The following is a 24,520-nucleotide window of genomic DNA, read 5'->3' as shown; positions in this document are numbered from 1 at the left end:
CCTTCTACGCTGATTGAGGCCGGTCCTGGCAACATCCCGCTTCGCTGCATTTTGTCAAGTAAAATTCTGATTATTATGATAATATTGCCAACATTTTTAAGTTTCCCTCTGAAATTGTGACTTTTGTCAAGTAAAATTGCAACTCTTTTAATAAAATTGCCAACATTTTAAGCTTTTTTTCGTGTGGAATTGTGACTGTTATGGCGTAAAATTCCAACTTTTATCATAATATTGCACAAATGTTCAGTTTTTCTTGTACAATTTTGACTTGTTTTAAGTAAAAGTACGACTTTTATTATAATACTGCCAAAATTGTAAGTTTTTCTTGTGAAATTCCGACTAATTTTTTACATAAAGAGGGGTGGTCCCAAAAAGGAGTGATTTTCCTAATTGACTGTGTGTCGCTTTTAAAAGTGCTCCCCCTCCGGTCAACATATGAAATAACAAGTTTGTGTAAGAAATTAAGAGGATATAAGAGAATTCTTATATCCTAGAAATGTTGGACCTACTTAAAAATGCACGTTTAGTTGTGTTCAGTGTTAAGAAAATATGCTGCTTATAACAGAGCGACAGGTGATTAGATAAAAAAGGCCCAGGTGGGCCGTCTACGCTGATTGAGGCCGGTCCTGGCAACATCCCGCTTCGCTGCAGGCCCGCAGGCCACGCCCCCTCCATAGTTTGCTTCAGAATAACAATGTTATTACAAAGAATAAGAGACCTCTTATATCCTAGAAATGTTGGTCCTACTTAAAAATGCACACGTTTAGTTGTGTTCAGTGTTAAGAAAAATATGCTGCTTATAACAGAGCGACAGGTGATTGGATAAAAAGGCCCAGGTGGGCCTTCTACGCTGATTGAGGCCGGTCCTGGCAACATCCCGCTTCGGTGCATTTTGTCAAGTAAAATTCTGATTATTATGATAATATTGCCAACATTTTTAAGTTTCCCTCTGAAATTGTGACTTTTGTCAAGTAAAATTGCAACTCTTTTAATAAAATTGCCAACGTTTTAAGCTTTTTTCTTGTGGAATTGTGACTGTTGTGACTCATTGTGACTCATTTTTTACATAATGAGGGGTGGTTCCAAAAAGGAGTGATTTTTCTAATTGACTGTGTCGCTTTTAAAAGTGCTCCCCCTCTGGTCAACATATGAAATAACAAGTTTGTGTAAGAAATTAAGAGGATATAAGAGTCCTACTTAAAAATTTCACACGTTTAGTTGTGTTCAGTGTTAAGAAAAATATTATATGGCTCTCACGGAAATACTTTTTGAAATATTCGGCTTTTTGGCTCTCTGCGCCAAAAAGGTTCCCGACCTCCTGCTTTATTGCCACCTTTCCCAACTTCTTTGTCACGTGTTGCTGGCATCAAATTCTAAAGTTAATGATTATTTGCACACAAAAAAAAAATAAAGTTTATGAGTTTGAACATGAAATATGTTGTCTTTGTAGCATATTCAACTGAATATGGCTTGAAAATCATTGTATTCTGTTTATATTTACATCAAACGCAAATTCCCAACTCATATGGAAACGGGGTTTGTATACATATATATATATATATTTAAAAAGGCTGGTCCTAAAGAGGTCGGAATTTTTCAGAAGTCTCAAGAAGGTCAGAAATACAAGCATGTGTGTGTGTGTGTGTGTGTGTGTGTGTGTGTGTGTGTGTGTATGTGTGACGCAGGCTGGGCGTTGTTCTCCCATAATGAGACACTTTATAACAGGCCGCCTGCCGCTCAGCCTCAATGTGCTGACACGGACGGCGAGGACGACACAGACACACTCCCGCGCTACATTCGGACCCCTTCTTCCACGTCTGGCTTTTTCCTTCCTTTTTCCCTCCTTTTTGCCTGCGAGGATCAACAACAACAACAACAACACACACACACTATCTCTCTCTCTCTCTACTCCATGTAAGTCTGCACAACTTCCTCCATTTTTGTGACTTTGGCCAGCTTGTTGCTGCTTTATGGGCTCTTTTTGCTGGCGTGTGTGTGTGTGTGTGTGTGTGTGTGAGTGTGTGTGTGTGTGTGTGTGTGTGTGTGTGTGTCTGACACGCTGCTGCTGCCGCTGCTGCTGCAGTGACACACCCATGTCTCTCACACACACACACACACACACGCACACACACGCACACACACACACGCACACACACACACACACACACACACTGAGTGTCTCTCGCTCTGCTCCAGCCTGCAAAGATGCTGCTGCTCCTCCTGGCCATCGTCCTCCTCCACATCATCGCTCTGGTCCTCCTCTTCGTCTCCACCATAGTCAGCGTGAGTCCCCGAATGAGCACAAGTCTCTTTTTATATAGCACTTTTTTCCCCCCCCCCTTTCTTAAGTGTGATTTGGTCCCCAGGTGTGGACCTCGAGTGACATCGGGACCTCGGACCTGTGGTCCAACTGCTCCACCATCAATGGAGGCTACCGCTGCGACCCCGCCTCCAGCGGAGGTGAGCGCGGCGGCGATGCGGACATGTTGTGCGGGGATGACTCGGCGATGGCGAGGGCGTGTCACCGCCCCCTCGGGCGCCATCTAGGGGAGGGAATGTGTGGCGGCTGTATAAATAGTCGGTGGGGTGATGTCCATATTGAGGTCCTGCGTGCATGCGGCGTTGTGACCCGGCTTTTATGCGTGTGTGTGTGTGTGTGTGTGTGTGTGTGTGTGGGGGTGGGGGTGGGGCGGCGGAGTATTTAAAGTACTCCATCCATGCAGTGATGACGGACCCCACCCCCGTCTTAGCTTGCAGGACAATTTAGGAGCAGCAGCTGCTTCGTTTTCCAGATTTATTTAGCGCGCCAGAAGAGTCGCATAACTTTCGGGACGTGTTGCACGCGTGTGTGTGTGTGTGTGTGTGTGTGTGTGTGTGGGGGGGGGGTTTGTTTTTTTTGTTGTTTTTTCCCCCCTGATGTCAGCCGCCCAGAATGTTCACTTTTGAGGCGCTGGGTGTTGATTCAAGCGGGCACGTGTGTGTTTGAGTGTGTGTGTGTGTGTGGAAGTCACGTGCAGGGGAGGGGCGGGGCCTTTAGGGGGCGCTAAAAAGGGGCGGGTGTCTGTCGCCAAACAGGAAGTTATGCTGAGCAATCAAGTTTAAAGGTTTTTTTTTTTTTGGGTTTTTTTTTGTTTAACTCTTTAGGGACTTGAGGGGAGGAAAGTGTGTTGGTTTCAATAAGGGATGTCAAAATTAACCGGTAAAAAAAAAAAAAAAGGCGTTAATCATGTATATTTGCATTTTAATCACGTGATGTATTGAGATTAAAAAAAAAATAATTAATTATTATTTGATGTAAGAGAGTTTTTATACATATATTGAGCACCAATGTATTTATTTTTTATGCTAAATTGTATAAAAAAGGGTCAGTATCTTTTTTATTTTTTTTTAACTCTTTAGGGACCTGAGGGGAGCAAATTGTGTTGGTTTCAATAAGGTCTAAAATAACCGGTTAAATAAAAAAAAAATAAAAAAAATGGCATTAATCATGTATATTTGCTGATAAATCACGCAATTAATTGAGATTTTTTGAAAAGTAATTATTATTTGATGTAAGAGAGTTTATATATATATATATATATATATATATATATATATATATATATATATATATATATATATATATATATATATATATATATATATATATATATATATATAGAGAGAGAGAGAGACAGAGAGAGAGAGCACCATTGTATTTATTATTATGCTAAATTGTATAAAACGGGGTCAGTATGTTTATTTTTTATTTTTTTAACTATTTAGGGACCTGAGGGAAGAAAATTGTGTTTGTTTCAATAAGGGCTGTCAAAAAAAAAAGGTACAAAAAAAAAAGAAGGCATTAATCATGTATATTTGCAGATTATCACACAATTTATTGAGATTTTTTTAAATGTAATCATCATCACATTATCTTATATTTTAAATTGTATAATTCTAAATTATATATATATATATAGCTCCAAAATAATAACATATTAAAATCATTTATCAAAGTTGCTCCACTTTATTTGTTATCATTTTTATGCAAAATTGTATAGGACAGGATGTTGTAGTTAGTTTTTAATTATTATATGTAATACTCTCCTTCATAAACATCAAAACTTTAAATATATATATTTATTGTATATTTTTTTTTTAAATTTGCGCTTGTATTGGAGCTGTTTAGGACAAGTATTTATTTTCTAAATATTACTTTGTAAATGGAATAATATTCCTCAGAAACCTCAATCTACATATATACATACACACACACATATATATATATATACAAATATAATATATATTTTTTGTTCTTGTAATAGAGCTTTTTTTAGACAATTAAAAGTATTTTTAAGTACGTAAAATAATAATTAAAATTATTTTTACTTAAATGATAAGTAAAAGTAGGTAAGTAAAGTAATAATTATTAAATATTTGTTGATGCAGCGCTACATGTTGTTTACCACAAATAGATTGCAGTGCTCTCAAAGAGTTAAAGACTGTAAAGTGGGATCTTATTTGTGTTTACTTCAGTCACGCCGTTGCCGCGGTTACAAGCAGGGCGTCAGGACAACTTCCTGTTTGGCGATGCTTGCCCGCGTGACTGATTTATGGCTTGGCGAGAGGGGGCGTGGCCTCTCTCCCTGCCAGGAAATGTCAGCGGAGGAAGGAAGAATGCCGCGCTCGGCGGGAGCGACGTCGGCGGGGATTACGCTTCGCCTTTTTGACCGAGCGAGCTGATGGGTCGAGTTTCCTACCTTATCTCGGCCGTCTGGGAGGAGGCGCTGGACAGGAAGTGATGCGTCACACACTGGAAGTGGAAAACAACAACGTTATTAGTGTGGAGGGAAAAAAAAAACACATTCATAAAGTAGAGTGTAAAAAAGTCGCCTGGATTTTACTGTAAAAGTGGGACAGTTTGCAAGTGACAGAAATGCACTGGAAAACAATTGTGGATTTTACTGTAAAATACTGTAAAAAATAAAAAATAAATTTTTGGGGGATTTTATAAAAACATTTTAAAAAACCTGTCAGTTCAGTTTCCACAATTTTACTGTAAAAAAAAAAAAGTAGTACTGTATTCAATTGACAGTAATGTAGTGGAAAAAAATTGTGGATTTTACTGTAAAATACGGTCCAAAAATAATAATAATGAAATAAAAAAATTGTCGATTTTCTAAAAAATATTTTCAAAAAACCTGTCAGTTCAGTTTCCACAATTTTACTGTAAAATAAAAAGTGGTACTGAATTCAGTTGACAGTAATGTAGTGGGAAAAAAATTGTGGATTTTACTGTAAAATAAAGTAAAAAATAATAATAATAAAATAAAAAAATAATCGAATTTATAAAAAATATTTTAAAAAACCTGTCAGTTCAGTTTCCACAATTTTCCTGTAAAAAAAAAAAGTGGTACCGTATTCAATTGACAGTAATATAGTGGAAAAATTGTGGATTTTACCGTAAAATACGGTAAAAAAATAATAATAATAAAATAAAAAAAATTGTCGACTTTATAAAAAATATTTTTAAAAAAACTGTCAGTTCAGTTTCCACAATTTTACTGTAAAAAATAAAAAGTGGTACCGTATTCAATTGACAGTAATGTAGTGGAAAAAATTGTGGATTTTACCGTAAAATACGGTAGAATAATAATAATAATAAAATAAAAAAATTGTCGATTTTATAAAAAATATTTAAAAAAAACCTGTCAGCCCAGTTTCCACAATTTTACTGTAAAAAAAAAAAAAAAAAGTGGTACTGAATTCAATTGACAGTAATGTAGTGGAAAACAATTGTGGATTTTACCGTAAAATACGGTAAAAATAATAATATAATAATAAAATGAAAAAATTGTCGATTTTATAAAAAATATTTTTTAAAAACCTGTCAGTTCAGTTTCCACAATTTTACTGTAAAAAAAAAGTGGTATTGAATTTAATTGACAGTAATGTAGTGGAAAACAATTGTCGATTTTACTGTAAAATACTGTAAAAAATAAAAATAAATTTTTGGGGGATTTTATAAAAACATTTAAAAAACCTGTCAGTTCAGATTCCACAATTTTACTCAAAAAAAAAAAAGGGGTACCGTATTCAATTGACAGTAATGTAGTGGAAAACAATTGTGGATTTTACTGTAAAATGCGGTCAAAAAATAATAATAATAAAATGAAAAAATTGTCGATTTTATAAAAAATATTTTTAAAAAACCTGTCAGTTCAGTTTCCACAATTTTACTGTAAAATGAAAAGTGGTACTGAATTCAATTGACAGTAATGTAGTGGAAAAAAATTGTGGATTTTACCGTAAAATACGGTAAAAAATTTAAATAAAAAATTGTCGATTTTATGAAAAAAAAATAAAAACCTGTCAATTCAGTTTCCACAATTTTACTGTAAAAACATAACTGGTACTGTATTCCATTGTAGTATTTTTTAATTTTTTTTTAATTTTTAATTTTTTTTTCCATTGTAGTTATTTTTTTTTCCTCCACTACAGTTTATGGTAAAATACTGTAAACATTTATTATTTTTTTTAATATTGTCAATTTTACAAAAAAAAACCTGTCGGTCCAGAGATTTTACAGTGACATACTGTAAAAATAAAAAAATTTAAAAAAAGAGAAAAAAAGCAAATATAGATTTTACATTAAAAAAATAAAAAAACGAACAGCTGAGTCGGCAAACATTTTTCATTTAATCCGGACAAACGAAATGTGGTAGACGCCCACAACGTACCCCCTGCAGGCCAGTACTTTGTAAACATTACATTTATTATGCCTTATTTTGGCTCGGCAGATCATAATTTAGCATGAAAGGTGTGTTTTTTTTTAAAGAGACTTAAAGGCCTACTGAAATGACATTTTCTTATTCAAACGGGGATAGCAGCTCCATTCTATGTGTCATACTTCATCATGTCTCTATTTTGCCACATTTTTGCTGAAAGGATTTAGTAGAGAACATCCACGATAAAGTTGGCAACTTTTGTTCGCTAATAAAAAAGCCTTGCCTGTACCGGAAGTAGCAGACCATGTGCGCGTGACGTCACGGGTTGTGGAGCTCCTCACATCTGAACATTGTTTACAATCATGGCCACCAGCAGCGAGAGCGATTCATACCAAGAAAGCGACAATTTCCCATTAATTAGAGCGAGAATGAAAGGTTCGTGGATGAGGAAAGTGAGAGTGAAGGACTAGAAAAAAAATAGAAATAAAGACGAGGGTAGTGGGAGCGATTCAGATGTTATTAGACACATTTACTAGGATATTTCTGGAAAGTCCCTTATCTGCTTATTGTGTTACGAGTGTTTTAGTGAGATTATATGGTCGTATCCTGAAAGTCGGAGGGGTGTGGCCATGGGTGTGGATGTTTTTGTGTGTTAGTGTGAATGGTAGCATGCATGGTGGTAGAATGTGAGCGTGTATGTTGGTAGCACGGTAGCATATATGATGGTAGCACAGTAGCGTGCGTGATGGTAGAAAGTGAGCATGTATGATGGTAGCATGTGTACCATTGGCACATCCGCATGTATGATGGTAGCATGGTAGCATGTATGGTGGTAGCAAGTTACTATTTATGGTGGTAGCGTGTTAGCATGAGTGATGGTAGCATGGTAACATATTTAACATTGGAACATCAGCATGTATGATGGTAGAATTTTAGCATGTATGATGGTAGCATGTTACTATGTATGGTGGTAGTGTGTTAGCATTAATGATGGTAGCATGGTAACATGTTTAACATTGGAACATCAGCATGTATGATGGTATAATTTTAGCATGTATGATGGTAGCATGTTACTATGTATGGTGGTAGTGTGTTAGCATGAATGATGGTAGCATGGTAACATGTTTAACATTGGAACATCAGCATGTATGATGGTAGAATTTTAGCATGTATGATGGTAGCAAGTTACTATTTACGGTGGTAGTGTGTTAGCATGAATGATGGTAGCATGGTAACATGTTTAACATTGGAACATCAGCATGTATGATGGTAGAATTTTAGCATGTATGATGGTAGCATGTTACTATGTATGGTGGTAGTGTGTTAGCATGAATGATGGTATCATAGTAACATGTTTAACATTGGAACATCAGCATGGATGATGGTAGAATTTTAGCATGTATGATGGTAGCATGTTACTATGTATGGTGGTAGTGTGTTAGCATGAGTGATGGTAGCATGGTAGCATGCATGGTGGTAGCAAGTTACTATTTATGGTGGTAGTGTGTTAGCATGAGTGATGGTAGCATGGTAACATATTTAACATTGGAACATCAGCATGTATGATGGTAGAATTTTAGCATGTATGATGGTAGCATGTTACTATGTATGGTGGTAGTGTGTTAGCATGTATGATGGTAGCATGTTACTATGTATGGTGGTAGTGTGTTAGCATGTATGACGGTAGCATGTTACTATGTATGGTGGTAGTGTGTTAGCATGAGTGATGGTAGCATGGTGACATGTTTAACATTGGAACATCAGCATGTATGATGGTAGTGTGTTAGCATGTATGATGGTAGCATGTTACTATGTATGTGGTAGTGTGTTAGCATGTATGATGGTAGCATGTTACTATGTATGGTGGTAGTGTGTTAGCATGAGTGATGGTAGCATGGTGACATGTTTAACATTGGAACATCAGCATGTATGATGGTAGAATTTTAGCATGTATGATGGTAGCATGTTACTATGCAGTGAGAGCGATTCAGATGTAATTAGACACATTTACTAGGATAATTCCGGAAAATAACTTATCTGCCTATAGTGTTGCTAGTGTTTTAGTGAGTTAAATAGTACCTTTAAGTCAGAGGGGTGTGGCCACAGGTGTTTTGACGCCAGAGTCTCTGAGAGAAGTCACGACAGCTGCATGAGGACGCTAGCTCCGCTGATCTCCGGTGAGAGGCGACTTATTGCCACAATTTTCTCACCGAAAACTGCCGGTTGACATGTAGTCGGGATCCATGTTCGCTTGACCGCTCCGATCCGTAGTAAAGCTTCACCTCCGGGAATTTTAAACAAGGAAACACCGTGTGCTTCCCACCTACATCTTTCTTCTTTGACGTCTCCATTATCAATTGAACAAATTGCAAAAAGATTCCGCAACAAAGATGTCCAAAATACCGTGTAATTCCGCGATGAAAAGAGACAAAACGCGTCATCATTCCGCGACGTTTTCAACAGGAAACTCCGCGGGAAATTTAAAATTGGCGTGTGTTGCGATGTTAATATTTCATCATTGATATATAAACTATCAGACAGTAGTAGTGGCTTTCAGGAGCATGACTTATTACAGCATCCATCAGTGGGAGTAAATGTCTCCATCTAGTGGCCAGGCTGGTGAGTTACACGTCATATTGTTGGCCCCGGTGATGACTTTACAAGGCGGAGATGTTCCTAATGTTGCGTCCCGTCCGGGTCAATTCCCAGCATGGCCACTTAATGGGTTAATGGAGTCTGGGTCGATGGAGGACATTTGGAGCGAGGGGCGGGGCTTTGAGGGAATACGATCCACCGACGGATCCATTACGCCGGCGTTTTGACGGCGCCGAGTGGGCCGCTCATCGATTGTGTGTGTTTTGTGCGTCCGTGCAGAGTGGATCCAAGCGGTGCAGGCCCTCATGATCCTGTCCATCATCTTCAGCTGCCTGTCGCTCTTCCTCTTCTTCTGCCAGCTCTTCACTCTGCAGAAGGGCGGACGCTTCTTCGTCACCGGAACCTTCCAGATCCTCGCCAGTGAGTACTAACGCGCACGGTGTTGTCGCAGCACACTTAGCGTGTGGCGTCCGAGGATCATGTCCAAGAACGCCTAAGAATCGAACACTCATGTGATGAGCTGGACCCACCTTTGAGTTAACTTTCAGTTTCAGTTCCTGCCGAGGCGAGGCAACCGGAGTGGACAAAAGCATGAGAGACGGGCGACCGTTTCAGGGACTGCTTGACATGTGTTATGGGGCTACGTCGTCTCATGTTACATTGTTTCGGGTTATGACATTTCGCATTGCGTTTAATGTGAAGTTACGATTTTTCCTTACGACAATTTTACGTGTTGAAACGTTTCGTGTTACATTTGCTGTTATGACTTTTATGTTATACTAATTTGTGTTGTGACGTTTCCTGCTCCGATGTTTCATGTTTTGACATTATGTATTGCGTTTAATGTGAAGTTACGATGTTTCATGCGACAATTTTACGTGTTGAAACGTTTCGTGCTACATTTGTTGTTATGACTTTTATGTTACACTAATTTGTGTTGTGACGTTTCCTGCTCCGATGTTTCATGTTTTGACATTTTGTATTGCGTTTAATGTGAAGTTACGATGTTTCGTGCGACAATTTTACGGGTTGAAACGTTTCGTGTTACATTTGCTGTTGTGACTTTTGTGTTACACTAATTTGTGTTGTGACGTTTCCTGCTACGATGTTTCATGTTTTGACATATTGTACTGCGCTTAATGTGACAACATTTTGTTGCGATGTCGCATGTAACAATTTTACATGTTACAACATTACGTGTTACATTTGCCATTATGACGTTTTATGCTACACTAATTTGTGTTGTGATGTTTCCTGCTCCGATGTTTCATGTTTTGACATTTTGTATTGCGTATAATGTGACGACATTTTGTGTTACCATGTTTTGTGCGACAATGTTTTGACATTTTGTATTTATGTGACGACATTTTGTTGCAATGTTACGATGTTTCGTGCAACAATTTTACGGGTTGAAACGTTTCGTGTTACATTTGCCGTTATGACTTTTATGTTACACTAACTTGTGTTGTGACGTTTCCTGCACCAATGTTACATGTTTTGACATTTTGTATTGCGTATAATGTGACGACATTTTGTGTTGCCATGTTTTGTGCGACAATTTTACGGGTTGAAACGTTTCGTGTTACATTTGCTGTTGTGACTTTTATGTTACAGTAATTTGTGTTATGACGTTTCGTGTTACGATGTTTCATGTTTTGACATTTTGTATTGCGTTTAATGTGACGACATTTGTTGCGATGTTGCGTGTAACAATTTTACATGTTACAACATCACGTGTTACATCTGCCGTTATGACGTTTTATGCTACACTAATTTGTGTTATTTTTGCCGTTATGATGTTTCATGTTTTGACATTTTGTACTGTGTTTAATGTGACGACATTTTGTTACGATGTTTCGTGCGACAATTTTACTGGTTGAAACGTTTCGTGTTACATTTGCCGTTATGACTTTTATGTTACACTAATTTGTGTTGTGACGTTTCCTGCTCCGATGTTTCATGTTTTGACATTTTGTATTGCGTTTAATGTGAAGTTACGATGTTTCGTGCGACAATTTTACGGGTTGAAACGTTTCGTGTTACATTTGCTGTTATGACTTTTATGTTACACTAATTTGTGTTGTGACGTTTCCTGCTACAATGTTTCATGTTTTGACATTTTGTACTGCGCTTAATGTGACAACATTTTGTTGCGATGTCGCATGTAACAATTTTACATGTTACAACATTACGTGTTACATTTGCCATTATGACGTTTTGTGTTACACTAATTTGTGTTGTGACGTTTCCTGCTCCGATGTTTCATGTTTTGACATTTTGTATTGCGTATAATGTGACGACATTTTGTGTTACCATGTTTTGTGCTACAATTTTACGGGTTGAAACGTTTCGTGTTACATTTGCTGTTACGACTTTCGTGTTACACTAATTTGTGTTGTGACGTTTCCTGTTACATGTTTTGACATTTTGTATTGCGTATAATGTGACGACATTTTGTGTTACCATGTTTTGTGCTACAATTTTACGGGTTGAAACGTTTCGTGTTACATTTGCTGTTACGACTTTCGTGTTACACTAATTTGTGTTGTGACGTTTCCTGTTACATGTTTTGACATTTTGTATTGCGTATAATGTGACGACATTTTGTGTTACCATGTTTTGTGCTACAATTTTACGGGTTGAAACGTTTCGTGTTACATTTGCTGTTGTGACTTTTATGTTACAGTAATTTGCGTTATGATGTTTCGTGTTACGATGTTTCATGTTTTGACATTTTGTATTGCGTTTAATGTGACAACATTTTGTGTTACCATGTTTGGTGCGACAATTTTACGGGTTGAAATGTTTCGTGTTACATTTGCTGTTGTGACTTTTATGTTACAGTAATTTGTGTTATGACGTTTCGTGTTACGATGTTTCATGTTTTGACATTTTGTATTGCGTTTAATGTGACGACATTTGTTGCGATGTTGCGTGTAACAATTTTACATGTTACAACATTACGTGTTACATTTGCCGTTATGACGTTTTATGCTACACTAATTTGTGTTATTTTTGCCGTTATGATGTTTCATGTTTTGACATTTTGTACTGTGTTTAATGTGACGACATTTTGTCACGATGTTTCGTGCGACAATTTTACTGGTTGAAACGTTTCGTGTTACATTTGCCGTTATGACTTTTATGTTACACTAATTTGTGTTGTGGCGTTTCCTGCTCTGATGTTACATGTTTTGACATTTTGTATTGCGTATAATGTGACGACATTTTGTGTTACCATGTTTTGTGCGACAATTTTACCGGTTAAAACGTTTCGTGTTACATTTGCTGTTGTGACTTTTATGTTACAGTAATTTGCGTTATGACGTTTCGTGTTACGATGTTTCATGTTTTGACATTTTGTATTGCGTTTAATGAGACGACATTTTGTTGCGATGTTGCGTGTAACAATTTTAGGTGTTACATTTGCCGTTATGACGTTTTATTTTACACTAATTTGTGTTATGATGTTTGCCGTTATGATGTTTCATGTTTTGACATTTTGTACTGCGTTTAATGTGACAACATTTTGTTACGATGTTGCGTGCAACAAATTTACTGGTAGAAACGTTTCGTGTTACAAATTACTTTTATGTTACAGTAATTTTTGTTATGACGTTTCCTGTTACGATGTTTCATGTTTTGACGTTTTGTGTTACAGTGTATGCTGTTATCTTTCGTGTTATATGTTACAATGTTTAATGTTACAATGTTTTGAGTCACGTTTCGTGCTTTGAAAATTAACGTAACAATGTTTTGTGCTACGTTTCATGCTTTGAAATTTTATGTTGCAATGTTTCATGTTACGACGTTTCGTGTTACAATGTTTAATGTTACGATAATTCATATTACAATGTTTTGTGTTATAGTAATTTGTGTTATGTTTTGAAGTTTCATGTTACAATGTTCTTTGTCATGTCATGTTAAGTTCCGTGTTAGTTTTGTTATGAAGTTTCCATGTCACGATGTTCTGTGTTACAATGTTTGTTAAAACGTTTCGTGTTCAGATATTTCGTGTTTAGACATTTTGTGTTACGACGTTTCATGTTTACAATTCAGGTTACGACGTTTCGTGTTACGACATTTCACGTTTTGACATTTCGTATGACAATGTTTCATGTTACGATATTTAGCATAACAATGTGTCATGGTATGATAGTTTGTGTCATGTTTCGATAATTTGCTTTACAAACTTTGCAGTTAAATCCTCTCATGTTATAATGTTTAATGCTATGACTTTTCGTGGTAAGTGACGGGTGACCATTTTAGGGAATGCTTGAAAAGTTTACATGTGTTACAAGGTTTTGCGTTGCAATGTTTGCTGTTACATCGTCTCATGTTACAATGTTTCCGGTTATGACGTTTTGTATTCCGTTTAATGTGACAACATTTTGGGTTAGGTTTTTACGTGTTACAACGTTTCGTGTTACATTTGCCGTTATGACTTTTTATGTTACATTAATTTGTGTTATGACGTTTTATGTTACACTAATTTGTTATGATGTTTCGCATTACGATGTTTCATGTTTTGACATTGTGTGTTACAGTGTTTGCTGTTATGTTCCGTGTTACAATGCTTAATGTTTTGATGTTTGGTGTTAAGTTTCGTGTTTTGAAACTGTATGTTGCAATGTTTCATGTTACGACGTTTCGTGTTACAATGTTTATGTTACGATGTTTCATGTTACAATGTTTTGTGTTATAATCATTTGTGTTATGTTTCCAAGTTTCATGTTACAATGTTCTTTTTCATGTCATGTTAAGTTCTGTGTTACAGTTATGTTATGAAGTTTCAATGTCACGATGTTCTGTGTTACAATGTTTAATGTTACAACGTTTCGTGTTCAGACATTTCGTATTACGATGTTTCATGTTTACAATTTGGGTTACAACATTTCATGTTACGTTTCGTGTTACGACATTTCATGTTTTGACATTTCACGTTTTGACATTTTGTATGACAATGTTTCATGTTACGACATTTAGTGCTACAACGTGTCACGGTATGATAATTTGCATCATGTTTCAATTTTTTGCGGTACAAACTTTGCAGTTAAATCGTCTCATGTTATAATGTTTCATGTTGCGACCTTTCGTGGTAAGTGACGGGCGACCATTTAAGAGGCTGCTTGACATGTTTACATGTGTTACGAGGTTTTCCGTTGCAATGTTTGCTGTTACATCGTCTCATGTAACAATGTTTTCGGTTATGACGTTTCATATTGCGTTGAATGTGACAACATTGTGTGTTAAAATGTTACAATCTTTCGTGTTACATTTGTCGCTATGACGTTTTATGTTACACTAATTTATGTTATGACATTTCGCGTTACGATGTTTCATGATTTGACATTGTGTGATTCAGTGTATGCTGTTATGTTCCGTGTTACAATGTTTGGTGTTACGTTTCGTGCTTTGAAATTGTATGTTGCAATGTTTCATGTTACGTTTCGTGTTACAATGTTTAATGTTACGATGTTTCATGTTACAGTGTTTTGTGTTATAATAATTTGTGTTATGTTTTGAAGTTTCATGTTACAATGTTCTTTGTCATGTCATGCTAAGTTCTGTGTTACAGTTATCTTATGAAGTTTCCATGTCACAATGTTCTGTGTTACAATGTTTACTGTTACAAAGTTTCATGTTCAGCTATTTCGTGTTTAGCCATTTTGTGTTACGACGTTACATGCTGACAATTCAGGTTACAACGTTTCGTGTTACGGCATTTCACGTTTTGACATTTCATGTTTTGACATTTCGTATGACAATGTTTCATGTTACGACATTTAGCGTTACAATGTGTCATGGTATGATAGTTTGTGTCATGTTTCGATTATTTGCAGTACAAACTTTGCAGTTATATCATCCCATGTTATAATGTTTCATGTTATGACTTTTCGTGGTAAGTGATGGGCGACCCTTTTAGGGACTGCTTGACATGTTTACATGTGTTACGAGGTTTTGCGTTGCAATGTTTGCCGTTACATCGTATCAAGTGAGAATGTTTACGGTTACGACGTTTCGTATTGCGTTTAATGTGACGATATTTTGTGTTACAATGTTTTGGGCAACAATTTTACGTGTTACAACATTTCGTGTTACATTTGCCGTTATGACTTTTATGTTACAGTAATTTGTGTTACGACGTTTCGCGTTACGAAGTTTCATGTTTTATACATTTTGTGTTACCATGTTAGCTGTTATCTTCCGTATTACAATGTTCCGTGTTACAATGTTTAATGTTACAATGTTTTGTGTTACGTTTCATGTTATGAAATTTTATGTTTTAATGTTTCATGTTACGACGTTTCGTGTTACAATGTTATTTGTCATATCATGTTAGGTTCCGTGTTACAGTTATGTTATGAAGTTTCAACGTCACAATGTTCTGTGTTACAATGTTTAATGTTACAACGTTTCGTGTTCGGACATTTCGTGTTCAGACATTTTGTGTAACAACGTCTCATGTTGACAAATCAGATTACGAGCTTTCATGTTACGACGTTTTGTGTTACGACATTTGACGTTTTGACATTTCGTATCACAATGTTTCATGTTACGACATTTAGTGTTACAATGTGTCATGGTATGCTCATTTGTGTCATATTTGCATTTTTCGCGGTACAAACTTTGCAGTTAAATCGTCTAATGTTTTAACGTTTCATGTTACGACCTTTCGTGGTAAGTTCCGTGTTTCAGTGCTTAATGTGAATTTGCTTTATCCATCCATCCATCCATTTTCTACCGCTTATTCCCTTTTGTGGTCGCAGGGGGCGCTGGCGCCTATTCATGTCGAAATGATTTTGTGTTACATTCTGTGTTACAATGTTTAATGTTAAAACATTTAGTGTTATGGCAATTCATGTCACAACATTACGTGTTACCTGTCCTGTTTTGACATTTTGTGTTAGGACGTTTCGTGTTAGGAATTTTCGTGTTAGGATGTTTCTTGTTGGGAATTTTTGTGTTAGAACGTTTTGTTTTACGTTTTGTGTTTTGACATTTCATGTTAGAATGTTTCGTGTTATGTTTCGTATTTTGACATTTCATGTTACAATGTTCCGTGATACGTTTTGTGTTATGTTTCCTGTTACGATGTTTCGTGTTACAATGTTTGCGGTTACATCATTTCATGTTTCAGAAATTACCCAAACTATACAAAAAATGAAATCAACTAGTTATGGGCTAGCGTGTAAGAATACGTGAATGAAGGTGAATGTTTCGTGTTATAACAATTTATTTTTACGTTATGTTTTTCAATGTTATGACGTTTCATGTAGCAATGTTTTGTGCTATGATCGTTTGTTTTGACGTTGTTTGCTGTTAGATCGTTTCATGTTACGATGTTTCTTTTCTTGTCGCGTTCCATGTTAAGTTATGCACTGCAGTGCCTAATCTTATGAAGTTTCATGTTACAATGTTTAATGTTACAGCGTTTCGTGTTCAGACATTTTGTGTTACGACGTTTCCTGTTACACAATGTTTAATGTCATGACATTTCATGTAACATTGTTTTGTGTTATGATCATTTACTTTGACGTTACGTTTTTCAATGTCACGACGTTTCATGCAGCGATGTCTCGTGCTATGATCATTTGTTTTGATGCTGTTTGCTGTTACATAGTTTCATTTTACAATGTTTCTTGTCGCGTTCCATGTTACGTTATGCGCTAAAGTGCTTAATGTTACGAAGTTTCATGCTACAATGTGTGTAATGTTACAACATTTTGTGTTACAGTGTTTTGTGTTACTGTGCTACGGTGTTTCGTGTTACGATATTTAGTGCAACAGCATTTCATGTTACAATGTTTTGTGCGACAACGTTTCATGTTTCGACGTAACAATGCTTCAATGTTTTGTGCAACACTGTTACTTGTTTTGAAGTAACAAAAGTTACAATGTTCTGTGTAACAATGTTTATTATTATGTTTCATGGTATGTTTCGTGTTTCGACATTTCATGTTACGACATGTCGTGTTACACAATGTTCAGCATTATGACGTTTCATGTATCAATGTATCGTGTTGTGATAATCTATTTTGACATTACGTTTTTTCAGTGTTAAAATGTTTCACATAACGATATTTCAGGATCATTTGTTTTGACGTTATTTGCTGTTACATAATTTCATGTAACAATGTTTCTTGTCGCGCTTCATGTTAAGGTATGCGCTACAGTGCCTAATGTTACGAAGTTCCATGTTACAACGTTTGATGTTACGACATTTTGTGTTACAGTGTTACTGTGTTTTGTGTTAGAGTGTTTCGTGTTAGAGTGTTTCGTGTTACGGTGTTTCGTGTTACGGTGTTTCGTGTTACAGCATTTTGTGTTACAATATTTAGTGCTACAGCATATTGGGTTACAATGTGTTGTGCTACAATATTTCATGTTTCGACGTAACAATGTTACAATGTTCCGCGCCGTTACAACGTCTCATGTTACGTTTCGTGTGTTGACATTTCATGTTACATGTCGTGTTACACGGCTTAATGTTATGACGTTTCATGTAACAATGTTTCGATGTTACATTTTTTTCAATGTTATGACGTTTCATGCAACGATGTTTCGTGCTACGGTCATTTGTTTTGACGTTGTTTGCTGTTACATCGTTTCATGTTACAATGTTTTGTGTGTTGACATTTCATGTTACGACATGTCGTGTTACAAAGCTTCATGTTATGACGTTTCATGTAACAATGTTTCGATGTTACATTTTTTCAATGTTATGACGTTTCATGCAACGATGTTTTGTGCTACGATCATTTGTTTTGACGTTGTTTTGCTGTTACATCGTTTCATGTTACAATGTTTCTTGTCGTGTTCCATGCTACATTATGCGCTACAGTGCCTAATGTTACGAAGTTTCATGTTACAATGTTTGATGTTACAACATTTTGTGTTACAGTGTTACTGTGTTTTGTGTTACAATGTTTAGTGCTACAGCATATCGTGTTACAATGTTTCGTGCTACAATGTTTCATATTCCGACGTAACAACGTTACAATGTTCCATGTAACAATGTTTAACGTTACAACGTCTCATGTTACGTTTTGTGTGTTGACATTTCATGTTACGACGTGTCGTGTTACAAAGCTTAATGTTATGACGTTTTATGTAACAATGTTTCGACGTTACATTTTTTCAACGTTATGACGTTTCATGCCACGATGTTTCGTGCTACGATCATTTGTTTTGACGTTGTTTGCTGTTACATCGTTTCACGTTACAATGTTCTTGTCGCGCTCCATGTTAAGTTATGCGCTACAGTGCCTAATGTTACAATGTTTGATGTTACGACATTTTGTGTTACAGTGTTACTGTGTTTTGTGTTAGAGTGTTTCGTGTTACGGCGTTTTGTGTTACAATGTTTAGTGCTACAGCATATTGTGTTACAATGTTTCGTGCTACAATGTTTCATATTTCGACGTAACAACGTTACAATGTTCCATGTAACAACGTTTAACGTTACGTCTCATGTTACGTTTCGTGTGTTGACATTTCATGTTACGACATGTCGTGTTAGGCTTATGTTATGACGTTTCATGTAACAATGTTTCACTGTTACATTTTTTTCAATGTTATGACGTTTCATGCAACGATGTTTCGTGCTACGATCATTTGTTTTGACGTTGTTTGCTGTTACATCGTTTCATGTTACAATGTTTCTTGTCGCGTTCCATGCTACGTTATGCGCTACAGTGCCTAATGTCACGAAGTTTCATGTTACAATGTTTGATGTTACAAAATTTTGTGTTACAGTGTTACTGTGTTTTGTGTTACAATGTTTAGTGATACAGCATATCGTGTTACAATGTTTAGTGCTACAGCATATCGTGTTACAATGTTTCGTGCTACAATGTTTCATGTTCCGACGTAACAACGTTACAATGTTCCATGCAACAATGTTTAACGCTACAACGTCTCATGTTACGTTTCGTGTGTTGAGATTTCATGTTACGACATGTCGTGTTACAAGGCTTAATGTTATGATGTTTCATGTAACAATGTTTCGATGTTACATTTTTTTCAATGTTATGACGTTCCATGCAACGATGTTCCGTGCTACTATCATTTGTTTTGACGTTGTTTGCTGTTACATCGTTTCATGTTACAATGTTCTTGTCGCGCTCCATGTTAAGTTATGCGCTACAGTGCCTAATGTTACAATGTTTGATGTTACGACATTTTGTGTTACAGTGTTACTGTGTTTTGTGTTAGAGTGTTTCGTGTTACGGCGTTTTGTGTTACATTGTTTAGTGCTACAGCATATTGTGTTACAATGTTTCGTGCTACAATGTTTCATATTTCGACGTTACAATGTTCCATGGAAAAACGTTTAACGTTACGTCTCATGTTACGTTTCGTGTGTTGACATTTCATGTTACGACATGTCGTGTTAGGCTTATGTTATGACGTTTCATGTAACAATGTTTCAATGTTACATTTTTTTCAATGTTATGACGTTTCATGCAACGATGTTTCGTGCTACGATCATTTGTTTTGACGTTGTTTGCTGTTACATCGTTTCATGTTACAATGTTTCTTGTCGCGTTCCATGCTACGTTATGCGCTACAGTGCCTAATGCTACGAAGTTTCATGTTACAATGCTTAATGTTACGACGTTTCGTGTGCAGACATTTCCTGCTGACAATTCGGGTTACGGCACCTCACGTTACGACGTTTCGATGCTTTGACATTACATGTTTTGACCAAAAAAGGCAAATTGATCGAAAAGTCACCGTATTTTCTTCTTCTCTCCCTTCCAGGCTTGTTCGTGATGAGCGGCGCCATCATCTACACGGTGATGAGTCCGGAGTGGGTGCCCGAGACGGACGTCTTCGGCTACTCCTACATCCTGGCGTGGGTGGCCTTCCCCCTGGCGCTGATCAGCGGCCTCATCTACGTCATCCTTAGGAAGCGAGAATGAGCCGCCCCGCCGCCCGCCCGAACCCTGGCTCCGCTCCCTCCCCCGGCCCCACCGCCACGGTGACCACTCGCCAACGCCCAAAGCAACCATCACTGTCTGAAGATGTATATAGTATCTATGGTTTAAAACCTATTTATAATGTAACACTTTTACATACGTGTACATAGTTTTTGTGTTGCTCCGTCACGTTCGCTTCATTAAGTGCCTCAGCGTTTGTTTGTAACATCATTACAACTTTATTTTTGTGTTTTTTTTTTTGCCAAAGGGATTAACCGGAATTAACCAAAAAGTGCATGTTACGTGTAAAAAAAAAAAAAAAAAAAAAAAAAAAAAAAGAAGTTTGCGTTATTAAAAAGAAGACTGTTAACATCCGCGTGTAGCTAGCATAGCATTGTTCCGTTTCGTTTTACTCTCCGTCGTTATTCTTTTCTATTTCTTCTTTTCAACAAAAAAAAGATGGTGCTACGATATTCTAAAAATATGTATCATTCCTCTTCACGACTACCAAGGTTAAAGCTACGCTACGTCGCGTGTTCACTACAGCTAGCATAGGATGATCAATACCACGCGTAATCCGGCTTGGCAGTTTACGTCTCGTTCTTTTTTTTTCCTCCCCGCTTTGTGACCGCCGAAGAGTACGCCAAACATCTGCCTACTTGAACTCTGACCTGCTGCAGCCTGTGCCCCCTCATATATGTGTGCCGCCGGCGCTCCCTGAATGGCATTAAACTATTAGCTCGCTAACGCTGACGTATTTCTCGGATTAAAGAATAAAAAAGGGACTGAAGTATTTACTTGATGCATGCGGGATAAAAAAAAACACACACACACACACACACACACACACACACACACGCACACTAGCAGGGCTATGAGGTGAAAATAAAAACTAATTTCCAACCACTCGCTTTGTATGAAATGTTCCCTGCAAGCCAGTAAAGTATGTTGAAGTGTGGACGTCACATGTGGTAGAGTCTCGTGCATGTTGACGTGCGGGTCCAGTGGGAGGAGATGCACTCTGATGACGACTGACCCCCCCCCCCCCCCGCCCCCTCCTTATAGTTGGTGTGTGTTGTGTTGACTGAAGCATATTAGCCAGCTGCTAACTGTGTTCAAGTGTACCGATTAAAGAGGACGTCTTTGACCACCAACAACGCCCTCAAGGGAGACTCGTTGCCGTCTTTTCCTCAACAGTTACATTTTAAACACCATCAAATAAAAAATGTTTAAAAAAATTAAATTAAAGCTGCAAGCAGCGATGGACGGGACCGACTTTTGTTGGTGTTTCCTGCCTTTACTCATTCAATATATCTTTACCTGCACGTTACCTACCTTCCCTGCATCCTGGGGTCACACTGGGGCTTCTTTTTGTCACCCATACACGCTGGTGCTTACTGCCATCACCCACACAACATATCTTTACCTGCACGTTATCTACCTTCTCTGTATCCTGGAGTCAAACTGGTGCCTCCTTCTTTCACCCAGTCAACATATTTTTACCCGCACACTACCTACCGTCTCTGCATTGTGTGGTCACGCTGGTGCTTACTGCTTTTAAGCGGCCATCTTGAGATGGCAGCAGCGCAGCAGTTCTTTGAAGGCTGGTAAGTACAAAAACTCTTTGCGCAACTTTTAATCAAAAGAGTTCAATCTCTTTCCGGTGCGAGTTTATAGCCGACACAAGAAACGCACTCAGAGGAGATAATGTTCGAAAAAAGGTGACGGGTTTTTACAAAACTTTGTTTTGAAGGGGTAATTGCCAACTTCCTGCTGATTTTGGCTGAAGGATGTCAACGAATGAAATATAGGTCTAAGTGAGACCTACATAGTGGTTTTTGTTTAATGTCTCTATGACATTCCTACCGGAAGTTACAAGCAATTCTGTCTGTGTTTTCTTCCTAGGAGCAGTTTTGTCTGTGTTTTATTCCTAGGGGGCGCTAGAGCGCAATTTTTAGTTTTGGGGTTTAGTTTTTATTAGATCACAATTTTTGCCAGTCCTGATGTGTGTGTCCAATTTGGTGAGTTTTGAAAGATTTTAAGGGGGTCAAATTACCGCTCAAAGAGGCAAAAATTACATTTTTTAGGAAAGTTTTGTTTTGAAGGGGTTTTTGCCACCTTCCTGTATATTTTTGCTGAATGAGGTATGAAATCTAGGTATGAAATCTAGGTCTAAGTCAGACCTACATAGAGGTTCTTGTTTCATGTCTCCACGACATTTCTAATGGAAGTTACAAGCAGTTTTGGCTGTGTTTTTTCCTAGGGGGCGCTAGAGCGCAATTTTTAGTTTTGGGGTTTAGTTTTTTATTAGATCGCAATTTTCGCCAGTCCTGATGTGTGTGTCCAATTTGGTGAGTTTTGAAAGATTTTAAGGGGGTCAAATTACTGCTCAAAGAGGCAAAAATGACATTTTTTAGGAAACTTTTCTTTTGAAGGGGTTTTTGCCAACTTCCTGTTGATTTTTGCTGAAGGAGGTCAGTGTATGAAATCTAGGTCTAAGTCAGACCTACATAGAGGTTTTTGTTTCATGTCTCTACGACATTCCTAACGGAAGTTAGAAGCAGTTTTGTCTGTGTTTTTTCCTAGGGGGCGCTAGAGCGCAATTTTGAGTTTTGGGGTTTGGTTTTTTATTAGATCGCAATTTTCGCCAGTCCTGATGTGTGGGTCCAGTTTGGTGAGTTTTGAAGCATTTTAAGGGGGTCAAATTACAGCTCAAAGAGGCAAAAATGACATTTTTTAGGAAACTTTTGTTTTGAAGGGGTTTTTGCCACCTTCCTGTTGATTTTTGCTGAAGGAGGTCAGTGTATGAAATCTAGGTCCAAGTCAGACCTACATAGAGGTTTTTGTTTCATGTCTCTACGACATTCCTAACGGAAGTTACAAGCAGTTTTGTCTGTGTTTTTTCCTAGGGGGCGCTAAAGCGCAATTTTGAGTTTTTTTTTTTATTAGATTGCAATTTTCGCCAGTCCTGATGTGTGTGTTAAATTTGGTGAGTTTTGAAGCATGTTAAGGGGGTCAAATTACAGCTCAAAGAGGCGGCGGTATAATAATAATAAAACCTTAGAAATACAATAGGGTCCTCTGTCCAAAAAGAGACATTCGGTCCCTAAAAAAGGTGTCATGAGCCTCCCCGCCACTAGATGGCAGAGTGGATGTCAATTTTTGGTGAGTTATCCCCAAATTTCTGAACGCACGACCTACCCACCTCAGGGCTGACGCTCTAACCACCAGGAGGCCACTGAGTAGGTAACTCAAGGCCCGTGTGCCAAATCTGACACGTCGCTTCATTTAAAGTGGCCTGTCACGTTGTTTGACGTAGCATAAGTGGGGGGCTGAGCACAAGACAGGAATAGCAACTAGCAACTGGTAGCATTTTATGACCGGGCAGCTCATTTCCACAGAACCCTGACCTGCCACCTGGTTTGAAGTGCTCTGCCACTTCGTTTGAGGCGTGCCACGGAGAACGATGTGGCATTTTTAGCATGGCCAGTGACATCGTTTTTAAAGCGGCCTGCAACATCGTTTTAATGTAGCTTGCAACATAATTTTTAAAGCGGCCTGCAACGTTGTTTTAAATGTGGCCACCAGCATTGTTTTTAAATGACCTGCAACATCGTTTTAACCCTGCCCTGCAACATCGTTTTTAATGTAGCCTGCCAAATTGTTTTAATGTGACCTGCAACATAATTTTTAATGTAGTCGGCAACATTGTTGTAATGTGGCCTGCAACATTGTTTTTAATCTGGCCAGCAACATTGTTTTAAAAGGGCATGCAACATTGTTTTTAATGTAGCCTGCAACATTGTTTTAATGTAGCCTGCAACATTGTTTTAAAGTGGCCTGCAACATTGTTTTAAAGTGGCCTGGAACATTGTTTTAAAGTGGCCTGGAACATTGTTTTAAGTGGGACTGCAATGCTGTTTTAATTTGGCCTGCAACATTGGTTTTAATGTAGCCTACATCATCGTTTTTAAGTGGCCTGCAACATTGTTTTAAATTGGCCTGCAACATAGTTTTTAATGTAGCCTGCAACATTGTTTTAAAGTGGCCTGCAACATTGTTTTTAATGTAATCTGCAACATCGTTGTAATTTGGCCTGCAACATAATTTTGAAGTGTCCTGCAACATCGTTTAAATGTCAGCCAAATCTTTTCTCGTGGCCCACCATTGCATATTTTGGCGAGAAAAAAAATAAAAAAATAATTCTGGCTAATTGTTTTATTTCTTTCAATTCGACAAACAAATTGTCAATACGTGGACTTGAGGGTTTGTTTTTCCGGAAGGCAGAGGAAA

The 24,520-nt window shown here is 37.4% G+C and overlaps 1 protein-coding gene across 1 annotated transcript; it reads left to right on the top strand.

Moving 5' to 3' along the window:
• Nucleotides 1-1,725: 1,725 nt before the first annotated feature.
• pmp22b (peripheral myelin protein 22b) lies at nt 1,726-21,133 on the top strand. The gene is made up of 5 exons (XM_061907673.1): nt 1,726-1,914; nt 2,197-2,283; nt 2,367-2,460; nt 9,582-9,722; nt 20,070-21,133. Exons 2-5 carry the CDS (start codon nt 2,206-2,208, stop codon nt 20,228-20,230), a joined length of 474 nt encoding a protein of 157 aa, XP_061763657.1. The 5' UTR covers nt 1,726-1,914; nt 2,197-2,205; the 3' UTR covers nt 20,231-21,133.
• Nucleotides 21,134-24,520: the final 3,387 nt, after the last annotated feature.

The sequence above is a fragment of the Nerophis ophidion genome, linkage group LG08, assembly GCF_033978795.1.
Source record: "Nerophis ophidion isolate RoL-2023_Sa linkage group LG08, RoL_Noph_v1.0, whole genome shotgun sequence".
Classification (NCBI taxonomy): Eukaryota; Metazoa; Chordata; class Actinopteri; order Syngnathiformes; family Syngnathidae; genus Nerophis; species Nerophis ophidion.
This window is presented reverse-complemented; position numbering and strand designations above follow the sequence as displayed.

Coding starts and splice junctions, on each gene's coding strand:
- pmp22b (XM_061907673.1), top strand. CDS start 2,206: ATGCTGCTGCTCCTCCTGGCCATCGTCCTCCTCCACATCATCGCTCTG. Junction 2,284..2,366: donor TCGTCTCCACCATAGTCAGC/GTGAGTCCCCGA, acceptor TTTGGTCCCCAG/GTGTGGACCTCGAGTGACAT. Junction 9,723..20,069: donor AACCTTCCAGATCCTCGCCA/GTGAGTACTAAC, acceptor TCTCCCTTCCAG/GCTTGTTCGTGATGAGCGGC.